The 19272-nt window shown below is 49.4% G+C and overlaps 1 protein-coding gene across 7 annotated transcripts in view; it reads right to left on the bottom strand.

The window, feature by feature from the left end:
- The window catches only part of Adcyap1r1 (ADCYAP receptor type I), a 56217-nt gene that overhangs the window by 10293 nt on the left and 26652 nt on the right, over positions 1-19272 (bottom strand). Inside the window, exons 5-14 of one of the 7 annotated variants that reach the window (XM_046426050.2) lie at positions 18393-18413; positions 17312-17353; positions 14865-14974; positions 14220-14317; positions 13676-13808; positions 12857-13010; positions 12443-12503; positions 11802-11871; positions 7837-7928; positions 4987-5070 (exon numbers count right to left, since the gene is read on the bottom strand). In XM_046426050.2, coding sequence (XP_046282006.1) covers positions 4987-5070; positions 7837-7928; positions 11802-11871; positions 12443-12503; positions 12857-13010; positions 13676-13808; positions 14220-14317; positions 14865-14974; positions 17312-17353; positions 18393-18413 — 865 coding nt within the window. Of the gene's footprint in view, positions 1-656; positions 741-4986; positions 5071-7836; positions 7929-11801; positions 11872-12442; positions 12504-12856; positions 13011-13675; positions 13809-14219; positions 14318-14864; positions 14975-17311; positions 17354-18392; positions 18414-19272 lie in introns of all 7 variants that reach the window. The other 6 variants (XM_058573143.1, XM_058573142.1, XM_058573144.1 and 3 more) reach the window with 6 other exon arrangements.

The following is a 19272-nucleotide window of genomic DNA, read 5'->3' as shown; positions in this document are numbered from 1 at the left end:
TTGAGGCTGACCTGGTCAGAGTCAACCTAAGCACGGTGTTCAAATCCTGGGTTCAAATCCTCACCCTGCCAATAAAGTGGCCTCGAGTGAGTCACTTCACCTCTCTGTGCTTCAGTTTTCTCATCTGTAAAATGGGGACAATACAAGGACCCACCTCATAGAGTGGCTGCCGAAACAAATGACTTGCTACCAACTTGTACATCGAGTGCTCTGAATATTGGAGTGAGGGTCCCCTCCTGTGTGCAGGAGTTTGGCCTCGATAAACTAAATTTCTCACCCTTATTAGAAATAATTTTGCAATTGCAAAGACTGAAGCCCAGAGAAGTGGGGGATTTGGGGAAAGGTCACACTCAAGGCAGCAACCAAGACTGCAGAGCTTCCTCCTCAGCACCAGCCAAGCCCCCAGGATGCTGCTACCATACTGCAGCTCCATCCCCACACCTTGCCTTCCCGCCCCAGGACCACAAGAGTACAGAGAACTCACAAGACACGGGGACAGACGTCAACATGCAACAGCCGGGGATCAGGGCCAGGCTGGGAAGCACAAGGTGGCTCTCCACTCTCCAGCCCGCTGAGACGCAAGCTCGAGGCAGTGGCAGCATGCGTCCCCCTCCCCTCCAGGACACCCGGCCACAGCCACGGCCACGCACACTTACAGAGTAATGGTGGACAGTTCTGACATCTTGCAAGAGTGCTGCTGAGCCCGCTGTGGCTTGCAGTAGCATTTCTGCACGCAGCTGCTGGGTGTGACAAGATTAGCACTTCTGTCAGCTGGGGACATGGGCAAGGAAGAAACTGAGGCAGGACTTAAGGAGGGTGGGCAGAGGAACAGGGGAGTGGAGGCAGGGCCAGGACATTCATGAGGAGGAGAACAAGGAGGCTGAGGGCCAAGACTCAGTCGGCTCTGGACAAAGAAAGGCATGTCCACATGTGTAGGTGTGTGCTTAGTTGCACACACACCCGTAAGCACTCACTAGGACCACCATTGGGTCGATGATATTAGGGGGAAGGTGTGTGTTCAGAAGGTTGGACGTGGGCTGGGGCCGAGGCAGGGAGCCCAAGGCTCAGCTCCAAGCTCAGCACACTGTCTTGCTGCAGGTCACTCAGTGAGACAGACAGCTGGAAACTCACACCACAGACCTCATCACACGCTGCCTGGTCTGGGCAGAGTGAGCTCTGAGCTCGGTTGTGTGTGTCACTTTAGGTGTCCTCTGGTCATCCCCTCTATCCCTCTCTCCTCCAGCCCAGGCTGGCCTTTCTCTCAGTGTCAAGAGTGCTATCTACAGAAGACCATGGTCAGTCTGAAAGCACCGCTCATCGGTCTAGTCTGGACTTGCACTGTCCACTCTGAGAGTCACTACCCATATGCGGCTATTTGGATTAAAATCAATTAAAATGAAATCAAATTAAAAATCTACCTCCTCAGTTGTCCTAGCCATATCATAAAAGCTCAAGGGCCACATGTAGCCAGGGGTGACCATGCAAACAGCATAGGTGCCAGGCATTTCCCTTGCTGTGGAGAGTAATGGATAGTGCTGGGAATTCAGTGGGCAGGTGCTGAAGACTGAGAGAATAGCTTTGGAGCACTGCCCCATGTCCTGCAGAAACAGGTGACTTTAAGAAGTCTAGCTCTATAGCCTGCTGGGTAGGCACAAGCCTCAGGGTATACATACTCCATCTCTTTCATTCCTTCCTGTTCATGCTTGAGTGGGCACAAGCTGTGGACATTTGTTCTCCTCTCAAGATGGGTCAACAGCTGCATCATCTCACACATAGGAGCAGCTCCTTCAAAGCCCTTCTCAGGGGCCACACATGTGGCCTTGAGACTCCTAGTACTGGCTGGTGAACTGATATATTAAACATGAATCAGATGTCCATGAAGACAGATATTTGGGAGAGGTTAGATCCTTGGCATTTATAGATATGCTCTTTTTGACTCCACCTCTTTGAGTATAAGTCCGAAGGCACGTGACATGTGGGGACATGTCATTCTGCTGAGGGAAGAATGTGTATCATGCACTTCTGATGGAATATTACTCAGCCATAAAGAAAAATGAAATTATGGCATTTGCTGGTAAGTAGAAGGAACTGGAGACTATCATGCTAAGTAAGCTAATCCCCCAAAAACCAAAGGCCAAATGTTCTCTCCAATATGCGGATGCTAACACACAATGGGGTGGGGGGTAGAAGTTCATTGGATTAGAAAAAGGGGAATGAAGGGAAGCGGGGAGGATGGTAATAGGAAAGATGGTAGAATGAATCAGACGTAACTTTCCTCTATTCATAAATGAATATACAACCAGTATAACTCCACACCTTGTACAACCACAAGAATGGGATACTAATTAGTATAATGAGTTATACTCCATGTATGTGTAATATGTTAAAATATACTCTACTGTCATGTGTATCTAAAAAGAACAAATTTTTTAAAAAAATGTGTATCATATGCTTCAAAGATGAGACCAACCCCAGCCTGCCCAGCATCTGTGCTGTGCCTCTGTGGGTTTGTGGTTCTCATTTTATAAATGGCCCCTTTCTGTTCTCATTACTTGCAAGGTGGGTACTGTGAGCCCATTTTTGCAGAAGAGAAATGTGTGGTATGGTTTGATGCTTTGCTTTCCCCAGACCAGCAGCAACAGGATCCACCTAAGAACTTCTTAGAAATGGCAGACTCTTGGGGCCACCCTGGCCTGCTTGACTCAGGATCTGCTTTTTAATTAGAGTTCCCAGCTATTCATGCATCTAAGTTTTTCATGTGTCCTCAATGAATGCCCAAAGTCTCCATTACAAATATACAAGAAGACACACAGATGTAAATAAGGACTTTTTTCTCAATAATTAAAAGGGCTCATTAGGTCATACAGGAATGGTAGTTATTCATTCTATCCTTATTATCTCCCTTGCATGGACTGAAAGGCTGACTGGTCTCCCCTAGATGCCCTGGTCTCCCCTAAATGGCCCAGAAACCAAGGTCAGAAGCCAGAGACCTACCCACAGCAGCAGAGCCTGCGCCAACGCCATCACCCTGAATTCTAAGCTTTGGCCGTTCTCTGAGATCCCTCTATGTTTAGCTCCAAAGTGTCCCTGATCTTCCTGGACTCCAGATATTTCTACAGTAAACATGGCATCCTCTGATTATTTCCAAGACTTTTAAAATGTAATCTAAAGACTATTATGTGACAAGTTAGCTGGGACGCAGCGCGTGATAGGGGAAGAGGAGGACAGATGGATGAGCAGTAAAGGGGGGTTGGAGGCATCTCAGGGGAGATGGATCTAGGAAAAAGGGGAAAGGCCCCTTTCCCCAAATATGTCCTTCCCCAGACCTTCAAGGACTGTGCAAACGAACTTACTGAAAAGAAGAAAAACAAGACTGCGGCAGGCTGGCCAGAGTTAGGAGCGTGAGAAAGAAAGAGAAGGCAGAATCTCAGGACAATTAGTAAAAAGGGAAAAGGAATTTCATTAGAAGGAAGAGATAAGGCTAGGCGGACTGATGAGATCAGTTCCAAGTTGGCTCCAAGGGAGGACCAGAAACTCAGATGAGGGTGCTGGATGGGGCTGCCTGGAGAGCAACAGCTGCCCGAATCAGAAGGCAGGAGGCCCCGGCTGTAGGTACAGGACCCACTCTGCAAGTCAGGGGGCCCTTGGCTTCCGGACCTGACTCTGCCATGGCTTTGCTGTGTCTCTGGAAGGTCAAAGCCATCTCTGGTCTCAGAACTCAAGGATCCAGCAAAAGGTGTCTACAGTAGCCAAACTCCAAGAGCATTTCAACGGTCTTTGTTTAGAGGCTGGTTGGACTGCAGCCCCAGAAAACACCCAGGTTGCTAGACAGAGACGTCTGTGGAGAACCTTTGCAGGCAGAACCCCCATCTTCTTCACCTCTGTGGTCCTAGAGATCAATGTGGTGCTGGGCCCTTGGGAGGCTTCGGAATGTGGTGGTCTGAGCCAGACGTGCCTCAGTGGGTCTCTTCTGATGCTAAGGTGCTATGTACACCAGCACCCTGCCCATGCCCAAGGAAGTGCTCCCCAGCACACCAGCACCCCAGCTCTGCAGATTTTGGAAGCTTTCCTGCTCAACACCATGTCTCCCCTTTTCTCTGTGCTCCCTGCCAGCATGGAGAGGTGTTAGATGAGGAGTCGGGCACTCAAGCTCAAAGCTTTGTTCAGCCACTGATGTGTTGGGTGACTCAAGTTATATCATATTCCTTCTTAAGGAATCAGTTTCTGCAAAATGAGGGTAACAATTCCCTGCTGATCAGCCTCTAGCAGAACGGTGAGGAGGGGACACTCCCAGGCAGGGCAGGGCAGGGGCATTCTGGAGTGGAAGATGGAGCCTCACGTGAACCAGAAGCCTCTGGCTGTGGCTAAGGCCCTGGGCTGAGCCCCTGGCTGCACAGCGGCCTTGACACAGCAGGACCGATCTTGGGAGGGGCACACCGTCTGCCCTGATGGGGCTGAGGAAGCCCCAAGAGGGGTGCACATAAGCTTTCCCACCCTACCCTATACCCAAAATGCAGCTTCCAGTCCCCATCTTCTGGCTAGAGGTGACTAGGAATGAAGCCAAGCCATGCCAGAGCGGGGTCCTGAGGCTCTTTCTGTACAGAAGGTGTCTGCCTTGGAAACCTCACCCCTCCCTTTCTGGAACCAGGTAAACTCAGATCTGCAACCAAAGGCAGGCTGACCCTGCTGGCGGAATGCTCAGCCCTAACTTTAATGCTCAGCCCTAACTCCGGTCTGAGACCAAGCCAATTGTGGACCCATGCTGAGCCCTGACCCAGGCCCTGACTCCATCCCTGGCCATTGCCAAACTCTGATTCCAGCCATTCATTCTACCAGGAGCATCAGGTAGGAGTGTGGGTGGCTCAGCGCCACTGGCCCCTGCAGGGGCCCCACACCCCAACAGGTCCTTCTGAGGCTGGGTCAGGAGCGCCGTCTTGGTCTACGTAGGAAAACCCTTTATCATCTGAGCAGCTGGAACCAACCTACAGGAAAGGGAGTGAATGCTGGTCTGAGGGCACAGGCAGGGGGTCCTCTCGGGTTTTCTTGGGGACTCCCAGGCTTAAATTTGTTCTGGAAACAGAGGAAAAAAACCAGAGAGCTGTTGTGGGCAGATATGAAGAGGCTTTGCAGCCCAGCATATACTTCTGGTGCCCCAGAGGATGGGGCACAGTCCTGGCCTCTCCCTCTCCCACCAAGCCCGGTCTTCTCCACCTTCCCCCCAAGCTTTTCCCCTCCTCCCCATGCACACACCTCCCTGCTCACAGCCAGCCCCTCTTCCACACCCTCTAGGCTGGGGACAATTTTACGCAAGGCTGGAGCCCATTAGGAGCCACTTCATCCAGGAAACCTCATTCTATCAGTTAGTTGGACACCACCTGCCGGCTGCCAATCAAGGATAAGAATAGCCTGGAGGAAGGCCCCCCACCCCCTGCACTGTAGCTACACCTTGGCTCTCTCCTGCAGGACTCATCGCACTCGGAACTAATCCCCTCAGCTCTAAGGTGGGGAATTGCTTACCTAGCCCGCCAGATGCGCTGGGTGTTTGTGAGCATGAAATGTGCACAGGCCAACCTGCAAGTGCTTTAAGTGCTCTGCAGTTCTTAGCAGCATTGTCACTGGGTTATTGCTCATGTTCATGGAAAGGGTATCCTCGACCCTGGGAACACTCCAACACGTGGCTGATGTCAATGGGATCAAACAGATTCCTTGTCTACCATCAGCCCACCCACCTGGTTCACAGCCCTGAGGTTTTCATCTTCCGGGCTTGAAACTAGCAGAGGTTTGGCTTTCTCTAAAAAAAGGATTTATTGAGTAGGCAAGGAGATGCTTTTAGAGAAGGAAACCAACTAGCTGTCTCTTCAAATGTCTTGGATCAACACTTAAATGGATAAGCCATGTGCTAATGACAAGTGGTTCTCACCTATGCATTTGTGCTAGGACAGGGCTCCACAGCGCCTACAGTGTGGACAATTTGAAACCCAGGCCCACGATTCTTTCCCATCTGACCCTGGGGGCTCTTGTTGCCTGGGGCAGGATGTCTGAGTCAGCCAGGGTTTGGAGCATCCTTGCTTAGGCTGAGCAGCTGGAACCAAGCAGCCTCTGTGGGTATCCCTGCACGGGCAGAGTGAGGGGAAGCTGGAAGGACCCCCACCCCTGGCCTGCAAAGAAGAGGTCCCAGGGGCCTTAGAAGAAGAAACAGATCCTACCAGAAAGGGGAAGAGATGAAGCTGCTCTTGCTCAAATGGGAATGAAGCTAACTTAACTACCGGCCCAGCTACTTTGGGTTTCAAATACCAGACGTAAATGTTAGTAGGTGAACCAATTCCCAACCAAGCAGGAGAAACTGAGGCCACACAAGGGCATGGTTTCCAACACCACAGGGAGGTGAGGGGAGGAGCAGGGCCCTATTTTGAGACTCCTAAGATAAAAGTCGGAAGGATGTCTCTAGGGCAGGTTGGGTAGTGGCAGAGGGCTGGCCCTAGCAGACTTTATGGCTTTTATCAACGAATAATTTTCCACTATATAATAGACACATGTAAGTAAGAGCTGGCAAAAACTTATAAAAAAAACTGACAGTAAATGGACAGGAAAATAAAAGTTTCTTTTCCAATGTGATGTGATCATCATACCGGCAAAGAAAATACGGTAAATCACCCAGGCCCTGGGCTAGTCCCCAGCCCCCATGGAAAGGGCTTCTCCAAGAGGAAATACTAGGGTGGATAGACACACAAGCCTCCCACGAAGCCCCCAAGGAACCTTCAAGAAGGATCTGGGACTTGGCCTCTGAGCAGTCCCTCCCTCTGCCTCTCTCCAGGAGAATGCGGGTGCTATGGAGCCCTCCCTGCTCCTCTCTTTCCCCTGTGCGGGGTCAAGGTTGTGATCTGAGGCTGGGGTCTCTGGTGAAGGTAGGACCAATGATGGCCGCAGCTCTTTCTAACCTGCTCTTTTCGAAAGGAACTGAGGAAGCAACACCCTTGGCCTCAACTGTGTCCCCGAGTCAACCGCAGGGGATCACCAACCTTTCTCTTCAGCATGGAAATGCCCCACCCACCCACCTCAGAGCCCCAGCTGGTCCCGCTCCACTCACAAGGCCAGAAGGGTGAGGGGGCAGATGCCGAGTCTGAGTTCAGATAGAGCAAGGCTGGGAGAGCCAGCGGGAAGATGCTCTCAGGGACATGACACAAAAATAGCTGTAGGAAGCCAAACGGCCATGAAAGTAGAGCAAGTCTTGGACTCAATGGAAAGAGGTAGTACGTGAACCCCAAACACAGAAAGCAATCAGACGTTCCTCTTCTCAGGAAGGAGGGAACTGAGGAAGAAGGATCAGGGAGATGCAGAGGCAGAGCTGCCCTGAGAGAAAGAACCCCCCTTCCCACACCCAGGCCAGTGAGAATGACCACCTGTGTCACCAGGCACGCTGAGCAAGTTCTACATGTTGTCCTGGGGGTTGGGCCTATCCAATGCGCTCACAGGTTTCCCACAGAACCAGCATCCCCACGGGAAACCCAGCTTCTGAACAACCAAGTCCTGAACTACCTTAGGGAATCTGGTGTTCTCCACTTTGATTTTTCTAGTGTCACATAGGTTCTGTCACTCTCTTTTTTTTTTTTCCTTATGTGTAATGGCATGCAAGTTAGGAGCTCCTGGGTTGGCTGAAGCCCAGGAGGGAGGGCAACTATGTTTTAAAGGCTATATTTCATTCAGGAAGAAATTTTGCCAATGCCCATTATCATATAACCCTATCAGCAAAGCCCAAGCCTTCTCCTGCTGGTGACCTGAGCGCCGGGCCTGTGTGGCTGTTGCAAATGGCCGTGGCATCCACATGGTGGTACTTACAAGTAGATGCTGGACTCGTTGCCTCCCATGTCTGGAGATTGCAGCTTCTGCACCAGGATGACGATGATGCCGATGAAAAGCACAAAGTTAACCTGAGGGCCAAAGAAAAGGCAGACAGACATGACTCTGGGCAAAGACTTTGTGCACTCCTGCCCCTGTAAAGGCTCCTGTTCCCCATGGGTACCTTCCCCAGCTAGTCGAGATCCCCTCTAGACTTCTAATCCAAGATGGCGGTAGGAGAGCGCTAATGTAGCTCCTACCCACCACAGTATCACTGTATTGGAAGAAGAGATGTGAGAAACAGAATTCCATAGGAGTCCTGGAAAACAGGGAAGGGTATCATGAGTAAGTGGAGAAAATGAGTCATCCCTAGAAGAGAAAAAGAAAGTAGGACCAGGCTGGTGGGAAAGCTACAACTTAAGAGAGAAGAGTCAACTGCAGAGGCCAGAGCTCTTCCCTGGAAAAACTCCAAGATGAGCGTCATGGAATATGGGGAATTGCTGGGAGCCATTAGCCAAGTAGGTATGACAATTTCCTTGCCAGCGTACCCCATGTTGCAGTGACATTGAATGTAGGTGACCTTGCTCAAGGACCAAGGCGGATTAGGGCGTTCCCGGTTTAGGTTCCAGGTTTAAGGTTTAAGATTATTCCTGCTGGGAATAGGGCGTATCCTGCTGCCTGAGTTCCCCTTGAGTTCTCACGGGATTTAGACAGTATTTTTTGGGAGACAGATGCCCAGTGGAGGTGATTTTGGGCAGAGAACGTGGATTTGGGCAGAGAACGTGGATTTCCCCAGAACGTGATTGTAGACGGCTAGTGTGAGTTCGGGAATAAAGAGTTGCTGTTTGAATCTACAAGCTGTGTGGTGGCTCGTGATTGTGTGCCCAGCCAGACTGCGGCAGGGAATCTGTGTGGCCACAAGCCTTGCTAATTACAGGACTGCCTGGGAACAGCAATAGCAGTATTTGCCATCAGATAAAGATCTTTGACAGATGCTTTCTAAACAAAGTGGGAAGCTGTGTGTATGTGAGAAAGGAGGAGGAAGGAGAGCAAATAAATAAATGAGAACTGTTCAGGGATGTCTTGGAGATAGCCAAAGCAGCCTTGGAAGAAAAAACAGAGAGCCTCAAGTTAGTCTATTTAAAAAAAAAAAAATCATAATTACTGAAAACTAATTAGGCCTTCAAATCAAAAGAAAAAAAAAAACTAAGAAAAGATTACCTCAAATGGAACTTATAGAAGAAGGCATTTTATATAGGCAAAAGACATAAGAAAGAAAATAGAAAAAAAAATAGGAGATTTGATCGACAAAAATGACAATTTATTTTTGTTTTTGTCTTCTTTGTTTTTATAGATCAACTGGAATGACGAAGCACACACCACACTCTGTCCACCTTGTTCTCTGCTCCATGCCTGCTGTCTAATCAGTGCCTGGAATTAGCTCAGCAAACACCTCTAACTGCATGTGTTCATCAATCCAAAAGGAGAAACTACAGTTAGACCAATTTAGGCGTGAGAAAGAGGACAAGACAAGATGGGCAGAATATTTTAAATCGTGAGAAAATACCCAACAAAATGGGAAAATAAAAATTAACAAACACAACTCAAGAAGAGGTAGAGAAATCTGAGTAATCATCTCAGAAGAAATTTAAAAAGTAGTCAAGGTGTCTGCATTCAAAGACATTAGGCCCAGATGATTTTTATGAACTTCTAAGGAACATGTAATTGACATGCTACTTTTTTGTTTTAAAGCAAATAAAACCTCATAGATTACCTACAAAGTTAACGAAATCCTGCTACAAAAGCCAGGCGAATACAGAAAACACTTTCACAGTCACATAGACATAGAAGACCACAGAGAGCAAGGCAAAAAGTTTAAACAAATATTAATAAAGAGAATTTAGCAGTGTATTCAACGAACAAACTGATCATGACCACAAAGGTTTCAAACTAGAAATGCAAAAATAAACCTAATATTTGTTATGACAACAGATTGCAATAAGCTTCCATTAAATCCCTAAAGACTGGTGAATGAGTTGGTCACAGAAACATCAGCAAAGATAGGGGAAATATCAGAAATGATACCTTGCTCATAGAGGGCAATTTTTGCTATCTATGAAAATGTACAATGCACATATCTTTGTCCCAGGAATTCTCTCCTAGAGATTTACTCTAAAGAAATATTCACATATGTTCAAAGAAAGGCACAAATATATATTACTTGTTCATAATGAAGTTAGATTGTGATCACTTCAGTATCTCCAAAATGCATTTGATAAAATTCAATATCCATGCTTGAGATATGAAAACAAGATATTCATACTAAAACAAGCCAGGAAGAGAAACTTCTCCAGTTCCATGCAGGGTAATTGCCAAAAGCTAGAGAAAACATCACCCTGTACAGAAACAAGGAATAAAAGGGACACATACTGAAAAAGAAGGACAAAAACTATTTTCATTTGCAGATCATGTAATTTCTACCTAGAAAATTCACGTGAACCAACAGAAAAGGGACAAGAACTAATAAAAGAGTTCATAAATGTAACTAAAAAAAAATGCACAAAAGACAAGAGCTTCCCTACACTCCACCAGTAACCCATCAGAAAGTAGAAAGAAAGAATGATTCCTAGATCCAATAAAAGGCCAAAATGGGAAACACCTTAGAGGTGAACATTACAACAAGAAAGAAATCTAAAAAAGTTTACCAGAATAACTCTGTAACGAGGACTGAATAGGTGGAGAATCATGTCACACTCTTGGAGAGAAAGACTCCACCATTTAAGCAAACCAGTTCTCCAAATTAGCCTATAAATTCAGTATGATTCCTACACGATCTCAAACATACTTTTTTTTAATTTTACAATTTTGCAACTTGACAAGGATATTCAAAAGTCCACCTGAAGAGTAAATGGGCAAGGAATTTTTGAAGAAAAACAAAATAAGAGGAGAAATCTGCACATCAAATGCCAAAGCATGCTACAAGGTCTCAGTAACTAGGAAAATGGGGAATCTGCCTAGGGAATAGACAAATAGATTAGCAGCATAAAAGTGAAAGTCTGGATCCAAAAATAACATTTCAATAAAAAGGATGCAATAAAAAGAATTGAGAATGTGGAATGTACATCCATTAGAAAGATAAAATTAAATATCATTTCAGGCCAGACAAAAAATTAAATTTCAGCTGGATTAAAGGTGTATACATAACAGTACAATTCACAAAAGTATTACGAAACAAGGAAGAGGCGTATTTTTATATCTTAGGTTAGGAAAGAACTCTATAAACAAGAAGTAGGGCTCAGAATTTATAAAGCCGGAGGATTCCACTGCAGAACAGCTATGCTGTCTTAGAAACACAATACATATAACAAATGAAGGGTTATTATCCTTCACTGTAATAAATATAATCTGATAGAAAACTGGGCAAAAGAGATAGATGGGAATATTCAGAATTGAAAAAAAAAATATCATTAAATGTTCAGAAAAACTGGTCAATTAGCTAACAATATGGAGAAATGTTTGTGAAATTACTATTATCCTCCATAAGAATATGTAAAAATTTAGATGATTGATATTGGGGAAATGCACCACCCTTCCAGAGGAAGTATGAATTGCTAAAGGAATTTTGCAAAACAATTTGGGACCTAAAAATTTTAGATGTATACCCTTTTTGACCTATTCCTCCCATGTTTAGAGATGTATTCTAAAGAAATATTTGCAAATGTTTAAAATTATGCACAAAACTATTCTAGTAGCATCTTTTATAATGAAGAAAACGTAGTAAGATACACATCCACCCCTAGGGGAACAGCTAAATAATTTGTGTGTCTGTGCTATGGAATATAATACAGTCACAACAAAGAAGAAGGCCAGTTTGTTCAGTGACTCTTTCATGTCCCCTTCTTGTTCATGTGCCATTCCGCCCAGGCCCTGTCTCTTCTCTTCCTCTTTGTCCCAAGGACACTCACCATTATCGAGCCAACCACAGGGCCTTTGATCACCCACCACAGAGCTGTGCTGTCATTCATATCCCAGCAGCTGAAAGATGGGCAGACAGAGAGAAGAGAAATCACATCCAGGGGTGAGCCCAGATGCCTACAGGACACTGCCCTGGCTAGCTGAGGGTCTGGTCCTTTCTTCCCCTGGAGCTCCTGAAGAGGGGTCAGCCAGAAGGAGAAGTTGCAGAAGCCAGGCCCTGGTTATAGGAATGCCCTTCTTTTGAGCCTTGCTCTTTTCCTCTGCATCCCTGTCAAGACAGGGTTTGGGGTCAAAGAGTCGTGGTCACCAGTGGGCTCCTGGGAAAGGTCCCTGTGTCCCTTTTAGACCCAGAGCTCTTGAGACATAAGCTCACCATCACCATCTTCCTACCCTCCCCAAAGGGAGGGCCCAGAACTGGGCCCAGAGCAAAGAGGGTTCAGAAACCTTTCCTATTCTCTTCCTGGGCTGCTGGCTCGCAGACCTGCGTGGGGTCTGGGCTCAGGTGGCCTCTGGCGCTGGGCTTCAGTCTGGGCCCAGTGTTGGATGATTTGCTGAGAAAGTCGACAGCCACTGAGAACCCATCTGTAGGAATCTATTCTGTTCTGGCCCTGACTCTTGGGCATGTACTCACCCTGTGTTATCGAAGTAGATCCTCAGTGTAGCCCACACGGTCACACACACAGTTGGGGTCCCTAGGAGAACAAGAAAAAGAGGCCCCTAATAGAGGAAAACCAGCATGTCCACTGTTCCCTCAGACTTGGGGCTCCCAGAGGCCACCACACCCCTCACACTTGGAGTTCCTGGGGACTCTTACTGTCCCTCACACCCAGGCTTCCTGGGAGGGCAACATCTCCCCCAGACCTCAGACCACCTTGTCTCTCAGGAGGACGCCTGGGCAGTACTTCTCCCTCAGACAGGGAATTTCCCACAGGCAGGAAGAGAAAGGCGGGGTCCAAGCATGAGCAGTCAGCGCCTGCCTGGGGCAGTACCAAGGTCACACCCGACTAGGAGGCCCGAGTGCGTGCAGGCCCAGCCAGGGACCTACCCCAGCCAATGATGGTGTACCAGTAGAAGTATCTCCTCTCAGGGAAGAAGGTCTCCACCAGCAGCGTGAAGAGGTACAAGCCCTCGATGAACAGCCAGAAGTAGTTGGACACAACACAGTAGTGGAAGAAAACCATGACAGCCTTGCATGCCACCTACAGGGACAGCCACCAGGCGAGGAACGTCGTACTCCCTCTCCTGACCCCAGGCGAACCCCTAAAGCCCAGGGGAGTCCTGAGGACCTTCAGCTCTAGTTATGCTGGGTGGGGCCCAAACACGCCCAGGATCCGGGACAGTCAACACTCCTGAACTGTGGCGCTGAGATCTGCAGCATCCTATGGGTCTCAGTCCAAAAGGCCTGCGCTGGCAGGAGAGGGACAGGTAGACAGGCGTGGAGCCCACCAGGCCCACCTGCCCCCTCTTCAGCTCCCACAGGGAAGATGAGCAGGGAGAAGCAGCCAGAGCTACTCCTGGTAAAACAGGGACCTGGATCCCTCCCAGATGGAGGGAATGCTCACCGTGGCCCCAGAGATCCCTTCTCACTGAAAACCTTCAAGTGAGCCCTCTCAGTCAAAGGCTGGACTCCAGACCATTCTTCCCACCTGGCGCCTCCTCCAAATACCGGGGGGCATGAGGAGACACATGGAAAGACCCCTAGCAAACCAGCACGTGGGCTCTGGCTCAGCTGGTTAAGGGACCAGGGCCCACACCAGCCCCCAGGAACACACTCGAGGGCCTCAGGCTGAGAAACAAGTCCCAGGCGGTGCGGGGAGGGGGACTTCCTGGCAGCAGTAGCCTCGGGCCCTCTGAGCTCACTCACAGTGGAGATGAAGCAGTGGTTGCTGTCCTGCTCGGCATAGAGGATCCAGTCTTTGATGAAGACAGAAATTGCCCTCAGCATGAAGGACACAAACAGGTTCATGTGGATGAAGTTTCGGGTGCAGTGCAGCTTCCTGCAGGAGCAGGCCAGGGGAGGAGGACTTGACCCCAAGCAAGCAACCCCAAAGCACTCACACCCTCCAGCCTGGGCTCTGCCCTGGACCTGCTCTTGCCATTGTCTCAGAGGGGGCTGCCACCGAGTCTACCAGCTTCTACCCACCTCTCTGATCCTGGCTTCCAGGCCCCTGTAACCTGTGCCCCTTCTCCCTCCTATGGCCTCTCTATCTAGACTAGAAAGATGAAAGTGAGCAATGCAGGTCTCTTGCCCAGCTTCTGCCTGGCTGTGTGGCCCTGATCAAGTAGGCTGCCCTCTCTGGGGTCAGGTTTCTGTCTGCTACCCCAGGGGTGAGGGCTGACATCCACAAAGAGGGGACTACTCTCAGCAGAGGTGGGTTGTGTGGGCTCCAGTGTCACTGGAGTCTCACCGGAAGCGACACAGGATGACCATGGCAGTGGTGAGCGTGACGAGGGAGGTGCTGTAGCCAACAGTGTAGAGGGCCTTCACCGACAGGTAGTAATAATCCTAGAGTAGGACACAGGATATGCAGAGATCCACATGGGGCAGGCCCTCCCACCCCCACCCCCAGACCTGCACCCTCTGGGCCTAGCTTCTCCCTGTCTCTCCTAGGATCTTACCTCTACTCCCCTACTTCCAGCTGAGCTGCTTGCTCCACTCTGCAGGGTTACCTTCTGCAGATGTGGCTGGGGGTGTGATGCAGAGATGGAGCCCTTACCCAGCATGCACCAGGCCCTGGGTTCCATCCCCAGCATCTGCTCAAAGGAAGAGCACTAACCAGTCAGTATAGACAGCATCCTTTAGTTAGATGTGGGAGGTAGGAGAGGGAGCCCCCATGTGAGGCCCAGAATTAACTCCTCAGGTTCTGGATCCTAGGCAAGACAGTGTCCCCAGAAGGGACAGGAGGTGGGGGCTGGAGGATAAGGCGGCATGACAGCTGCTTCTCCACCACAGCAGCTGGCTTGGATACACAGTAGGTGCTCATGAATGTCATCTAGAGACCTGTCTCCTCCGCTGTCCCACCACTTCTGGGGAACAGGGCACAGACACTCACCTGGTCCCCAGTCTCAGTGTCATAGTCGTCAAAGCCACAAGCGTCGAAGTAATGAGGGAAGGGCTCCGACCAGCCATACTCCGTGCAGTTCCGGCTCACCACACCCATGTCTGCAGAGAAGAGAACGCTCAGTGAGGCACAGAATGACTTCAGAGAGCCCCGAGATGCAGATGCAAACATTACTGCTTAAGTAGGAACCAGAAACCCGTGTGTCCGCTGGAAGACATGGGACAGAGGTCCAAGGAGTCAGTGACAGCTGATGCCTGCAGCTCAGTCTTTACTAAGAACCATGGGGCTGGGGCAAGCCATCTCTTAGCCAGGGGTAAGGGGACTGAGCCTGTGAGTCCAGCAGCCCTGCAGTTCTCCTTCTGGAATATTCCCAAATACCTGCCAGGAAATGCTCAAGGCTCTGGATCAATGCTTCTCAAAGGTCCATGTGTAGGAGAACCATCCTGAGACTGATCACAAATGCAGATTCCAGTCCCTGCAGCCCCAGGGATTCTCAGCAGGACATCTGAGTGTGTCCAGGAATTGCCTCAGGTGACCAGAGGTGTGTCTTGAGCCCACTCTACAGGTGAACTTTACCCTAGCAGCTGACATTCTGCACCAATGAGACACCTTGCTTAATTAACAAGGACACTGAACTAGGTTAGGACCTTTTTTAAGACATATACTCCAATTTGGTTTTTGGTTAAGTTTTGCCTTTCAGGGTTTGCTGGTCTATTTCCTGTTACTAATGTACTTTAGTTTTTCTTCTGATGGCCTTAAAAGGCCATCTTGTGCGATACCCAGGGGAGGCCAGGGTAAGACACAGCCATTGAGCCATTTGCCAGCTACAAAAAAGCATTCAGCCTGGTTTTCACTATTCGTTGGGCTGTTTTTTTGCCTCCCATGGTTGCTTGGTTCATTTCTCTCTCCCATCACCAGATGGTCTGTAAGGAACAGCCACAAATGATTAGGGGAGGTAAGCAGTCCCCTTTCCTCCAGCGAACACCTCGATGTGGCCCCGGAGAGACGTCAGTCCTCAGAATGGCTTCTTGGGAGTTACCTGGCCTCTTAGGACACATGGGGATGGTTCTTCCCCTCATAGGACTCAGTGACAAGGGGCACAGGGCACATATTGCTGGATAGAATTTTCCCCTCTGTGACCCAGGCCGCCAAGGCGGGTGGGCAGTGGTTCAGGGAGACACATGGCAGGATGCAGAGGCCAAGAGGAGAGACTCCTTCTCTTCCAGCCCACATCCTTGCTGGTTGAGCTGGAATATAGAAGGCCAGTTCTCTTCACCTAGGAGAGTCAGAAACATCTTTTCTGGGACTTGGAGACATGGGCCTGCAGGGAAGGAGAGTTCTGCCCAGCAGCGGGGAGGGAGAGTCTGGTCTCTGTCACCTCTATCATTTCTCCAGTGCTGAGTTCTGTGGACAGGCTGGGGCAAAGCCAAAGAGCTCACTTCAATCCCACAGTGTGGTGCCAAGCTGCTCCTCCTTCCAGAAAATCTGCTCAGGCTGCCCCTGGCAATCTCTGGCAATCTCCTTCCAAGTCCCTCTAAATACTTCTTCAGAAAGTCTGACTGTCCCAGGGGAGGCATCGCCTTGCCCAAGCCCCTCCCCATCAGGGCTTCATCTCCTCCCTACTCTGCCCTTCTCAAGGTGGTGAGAAGAGGAAAGGGAAGTTGTTTTGAAAAACAATTTTTTTTTATAAAACTGTCCTAGAGAGAAAAGCCATTTCCTCTCTTTTCTTTTCTTTCTTTTTTTCTTTTTCTTTTTATAGACTAATGTAGGCACAGAAAAGTATAAACCTTTTTGTTCCAGAACTGTTCCTTGAATATTGTTCTGATAGAAATCTCCGGAAGAGCGTTCTCCAGATTGTCAGAATCCTGCAGCGACTGCGCCCACATCACCAGGCTGCTTTGCCCCAGCAGTTTCATAGAAGCCCGGAATTTTAGGGCAGAGGTTCCTGAATGAGCGTCTGCCCATATTAGACCGTAGAAGACCTGGGCATCCGGCTAGCAATGCGCATGTTCATCCTGAGGCCGAGGCCGAGGAAATCAGAAGACTCTGAGGGTGAAGCCCTTGAATCTGTTTTAATAAGCCCAGGAGAGGACTGTGATGTGCAAGTTTAAATTTGGTTTGAAAACCTCTAGCCTATGTATCGGAGTTCAAAACTATTAGGAACCATCTAAAACGGGGGTTCTTTGCTTAGAATCCACATAGGGGCTTCAAGAGATCTCCAGCTCCTATGAAATTGTAGGTACTATGTTCTGCCTTTGCACCTAACTGCCGTTTGCCATGGAGACAAGCTGTACCTGTACCTCGAAAGTTACCAACCAGTCTCAGATCTCAAAGCCACAGAGGGCAGAGCTCAGCCTGCAATGGGGCTCTCAAAGCTCCCATGTCAGCAGACGCCCTCCGGTCAGCCAGTCCATGGTGGGTCCCAGCCTGTCCCTTACCTGAGAGACCCAAGGAGTTACTGCCAGCAAAATCAAACTCTCCTGTAAAACACAGATGTGGGCATGTGTCAAAATGCCTGGTTTATCAACTTGACGCGTTACCACTGCTTACTTTCCCTGATGTGCCTGGGTCTGGAGGGCCTGGAGACAGGGTCGCCAGACAGCCTCACACACAGTGGCTGCACACCCTTCTGACTCACAGCACCTTCTGACACCCATCTCCTTGGGTTGCATTTCTTGGATGCTAAGGATGATGCATGACTCAACCACCCACCCCACCCCCCAGGAAACAGGAAATAGGCACTGTCAGGAGGGCGGGAGGGCCTTCTGCCGAGTAGAGAGGAAGGGGAAGGAATGGAAAAGAGCAAAGAACAGCAACAGGGGTCTAGGACTTGGGGTTCCTTTGGTGCTCATCTTGGTCTCCAGACCCACTCTTCATCAAAGGGAACCCAAAACTTCAAAGACTTCATCCCCAGAATTTTATCCTTCTCTCTTTACTCTTTATTCCCCTTCCCACGCTCTCCTATGCCCAAATCCCATGCTAGCCTAGCGATGGACCCACATTGCATCGCCATTTCTCAAAAATCCAGTTTCCAAGCTGACATGCCACCTCCTCCAGAAAGCCTCCCATGACCTCACTGCTCTGCCCATATGCTGCATCATCAGCTCTCTTCTATTCTCTGGCTTCCCGTACATTCCACCTTCTCAGCAACTGGGGATGTGAGCATCTGTACGGACTCACTCACAGGTCAGGCCTGCGTGTGCATGCGCACATGCCTATGCACACACATGGGCTTGCTTTCTGACTCCTCCATTGGTGAGTCTTGTCTTTCCAAACAAGCTCATGATGGCCTGGAAGCCAAAGGCTGTGTCCTCCATTGCTCCCACCTTCAGGGTGGCTGAACAGAGGTGTGGGGAGGGGAGAAGGAGAGAAGAACCTGGTCCCTGAAGAGCCTGCCATTCCACCCAACCAAATGCTGATCCCGGCAGTCAGAGCCTGGGATCTCCTGAGGCTAGGCTCCTGCTACATACAGAGATGGACAGATGGACAGCGGTCTGTCCTCACCAAGGTTCCTCTTACCGATGGTTTCCGTCTCCCAGACTGCAACAGAAAGAGAGAGAGAGAGAGAGAAAGAGAGAAAATGCAGAGGTAAGCAGGGGTGTGCAGTGGGGGGTCTGCTCTCACTGACCACTTCCTCCTCCCCACCCCCAAACTTCGGAGAGAGTTCTGCAGGGGGCGCAGAAAGCAGGACTACACGCTGGGCACCATCAGGCATGAGAGCCTTCGACCTCCACCTCTAGAACAGAAATGCACAGAGGCATCTGGGAGGAGGAGAGAGGGTGGAACTCCCACACCTCCAACATCTCCAAGGTCCTGCACGGCTGCACTACCCCTGGAGTTTCCCGAGAGCTGAGAAAGCAAAGGAGACATCCAACCCACACGTCTAAGTGGAAAGGCAAGCCCACCAACCAAGCCTGTGAACAGAGGTGCTGAAGTCCCCGCCTTAATGAACCATTAGGAATGGGGTGTCACCTCACCGCCCGCCTGCTGCTGAGGGAGGGAAGCTGGAGGGATGTGCATCTCCAGGAAATCTCACTCGACTGCAGATTCTTTTTGCCTTTTGTGGCAAGAAGCATTCTTGGCATGGAATCTGACCCAGAGAAGATGTTCAGTAAACTTTAAATAAATGACTGAATGAGAGCCATACATTCATGGGGGAAGTGACTAAGTTGGTTTCTAGAGGAATGAATGAGGAACGGGGCTGAATCACAGGCTGTCACTGTGCCTCACAGCCCTCCATTCACTGTGCTCCTCGCTCCAGCACTTCCCTGCCAGTCTCCTCAGCCAGAATTCACTCTCTAGCCTGTTCTGGGTCACTCACTCAAAGTCCCCAAGCCCTTGGGGTGGGGAGTTCAGTTGCCACCCTCCTTCTGGGCTGGCAGAGGTCTGGAGGTGTGAG

The sequence above is a fragment of the Marmota monax genome, unplaced genomic scaffold, assembly GCF_021218885.2.
Source record: "Marmota monax isolate L192 unplaced genomic scaffold, Marmota_monax_Labrador192_F-V1.1 WCK01_AAM20220418_F8-fsc00133, whole genome shotgun sequence".
Classification (NCBI taxonomy): domain Eukaryota; kingdom Metazoa; phylum Chordata; class Mammalia; order Rodentia; family Sciuridae; genus Marmota; species Marmota monax.
This window is presented reverse-complemented; position numbering and strand designations above follow the sequence as displayed.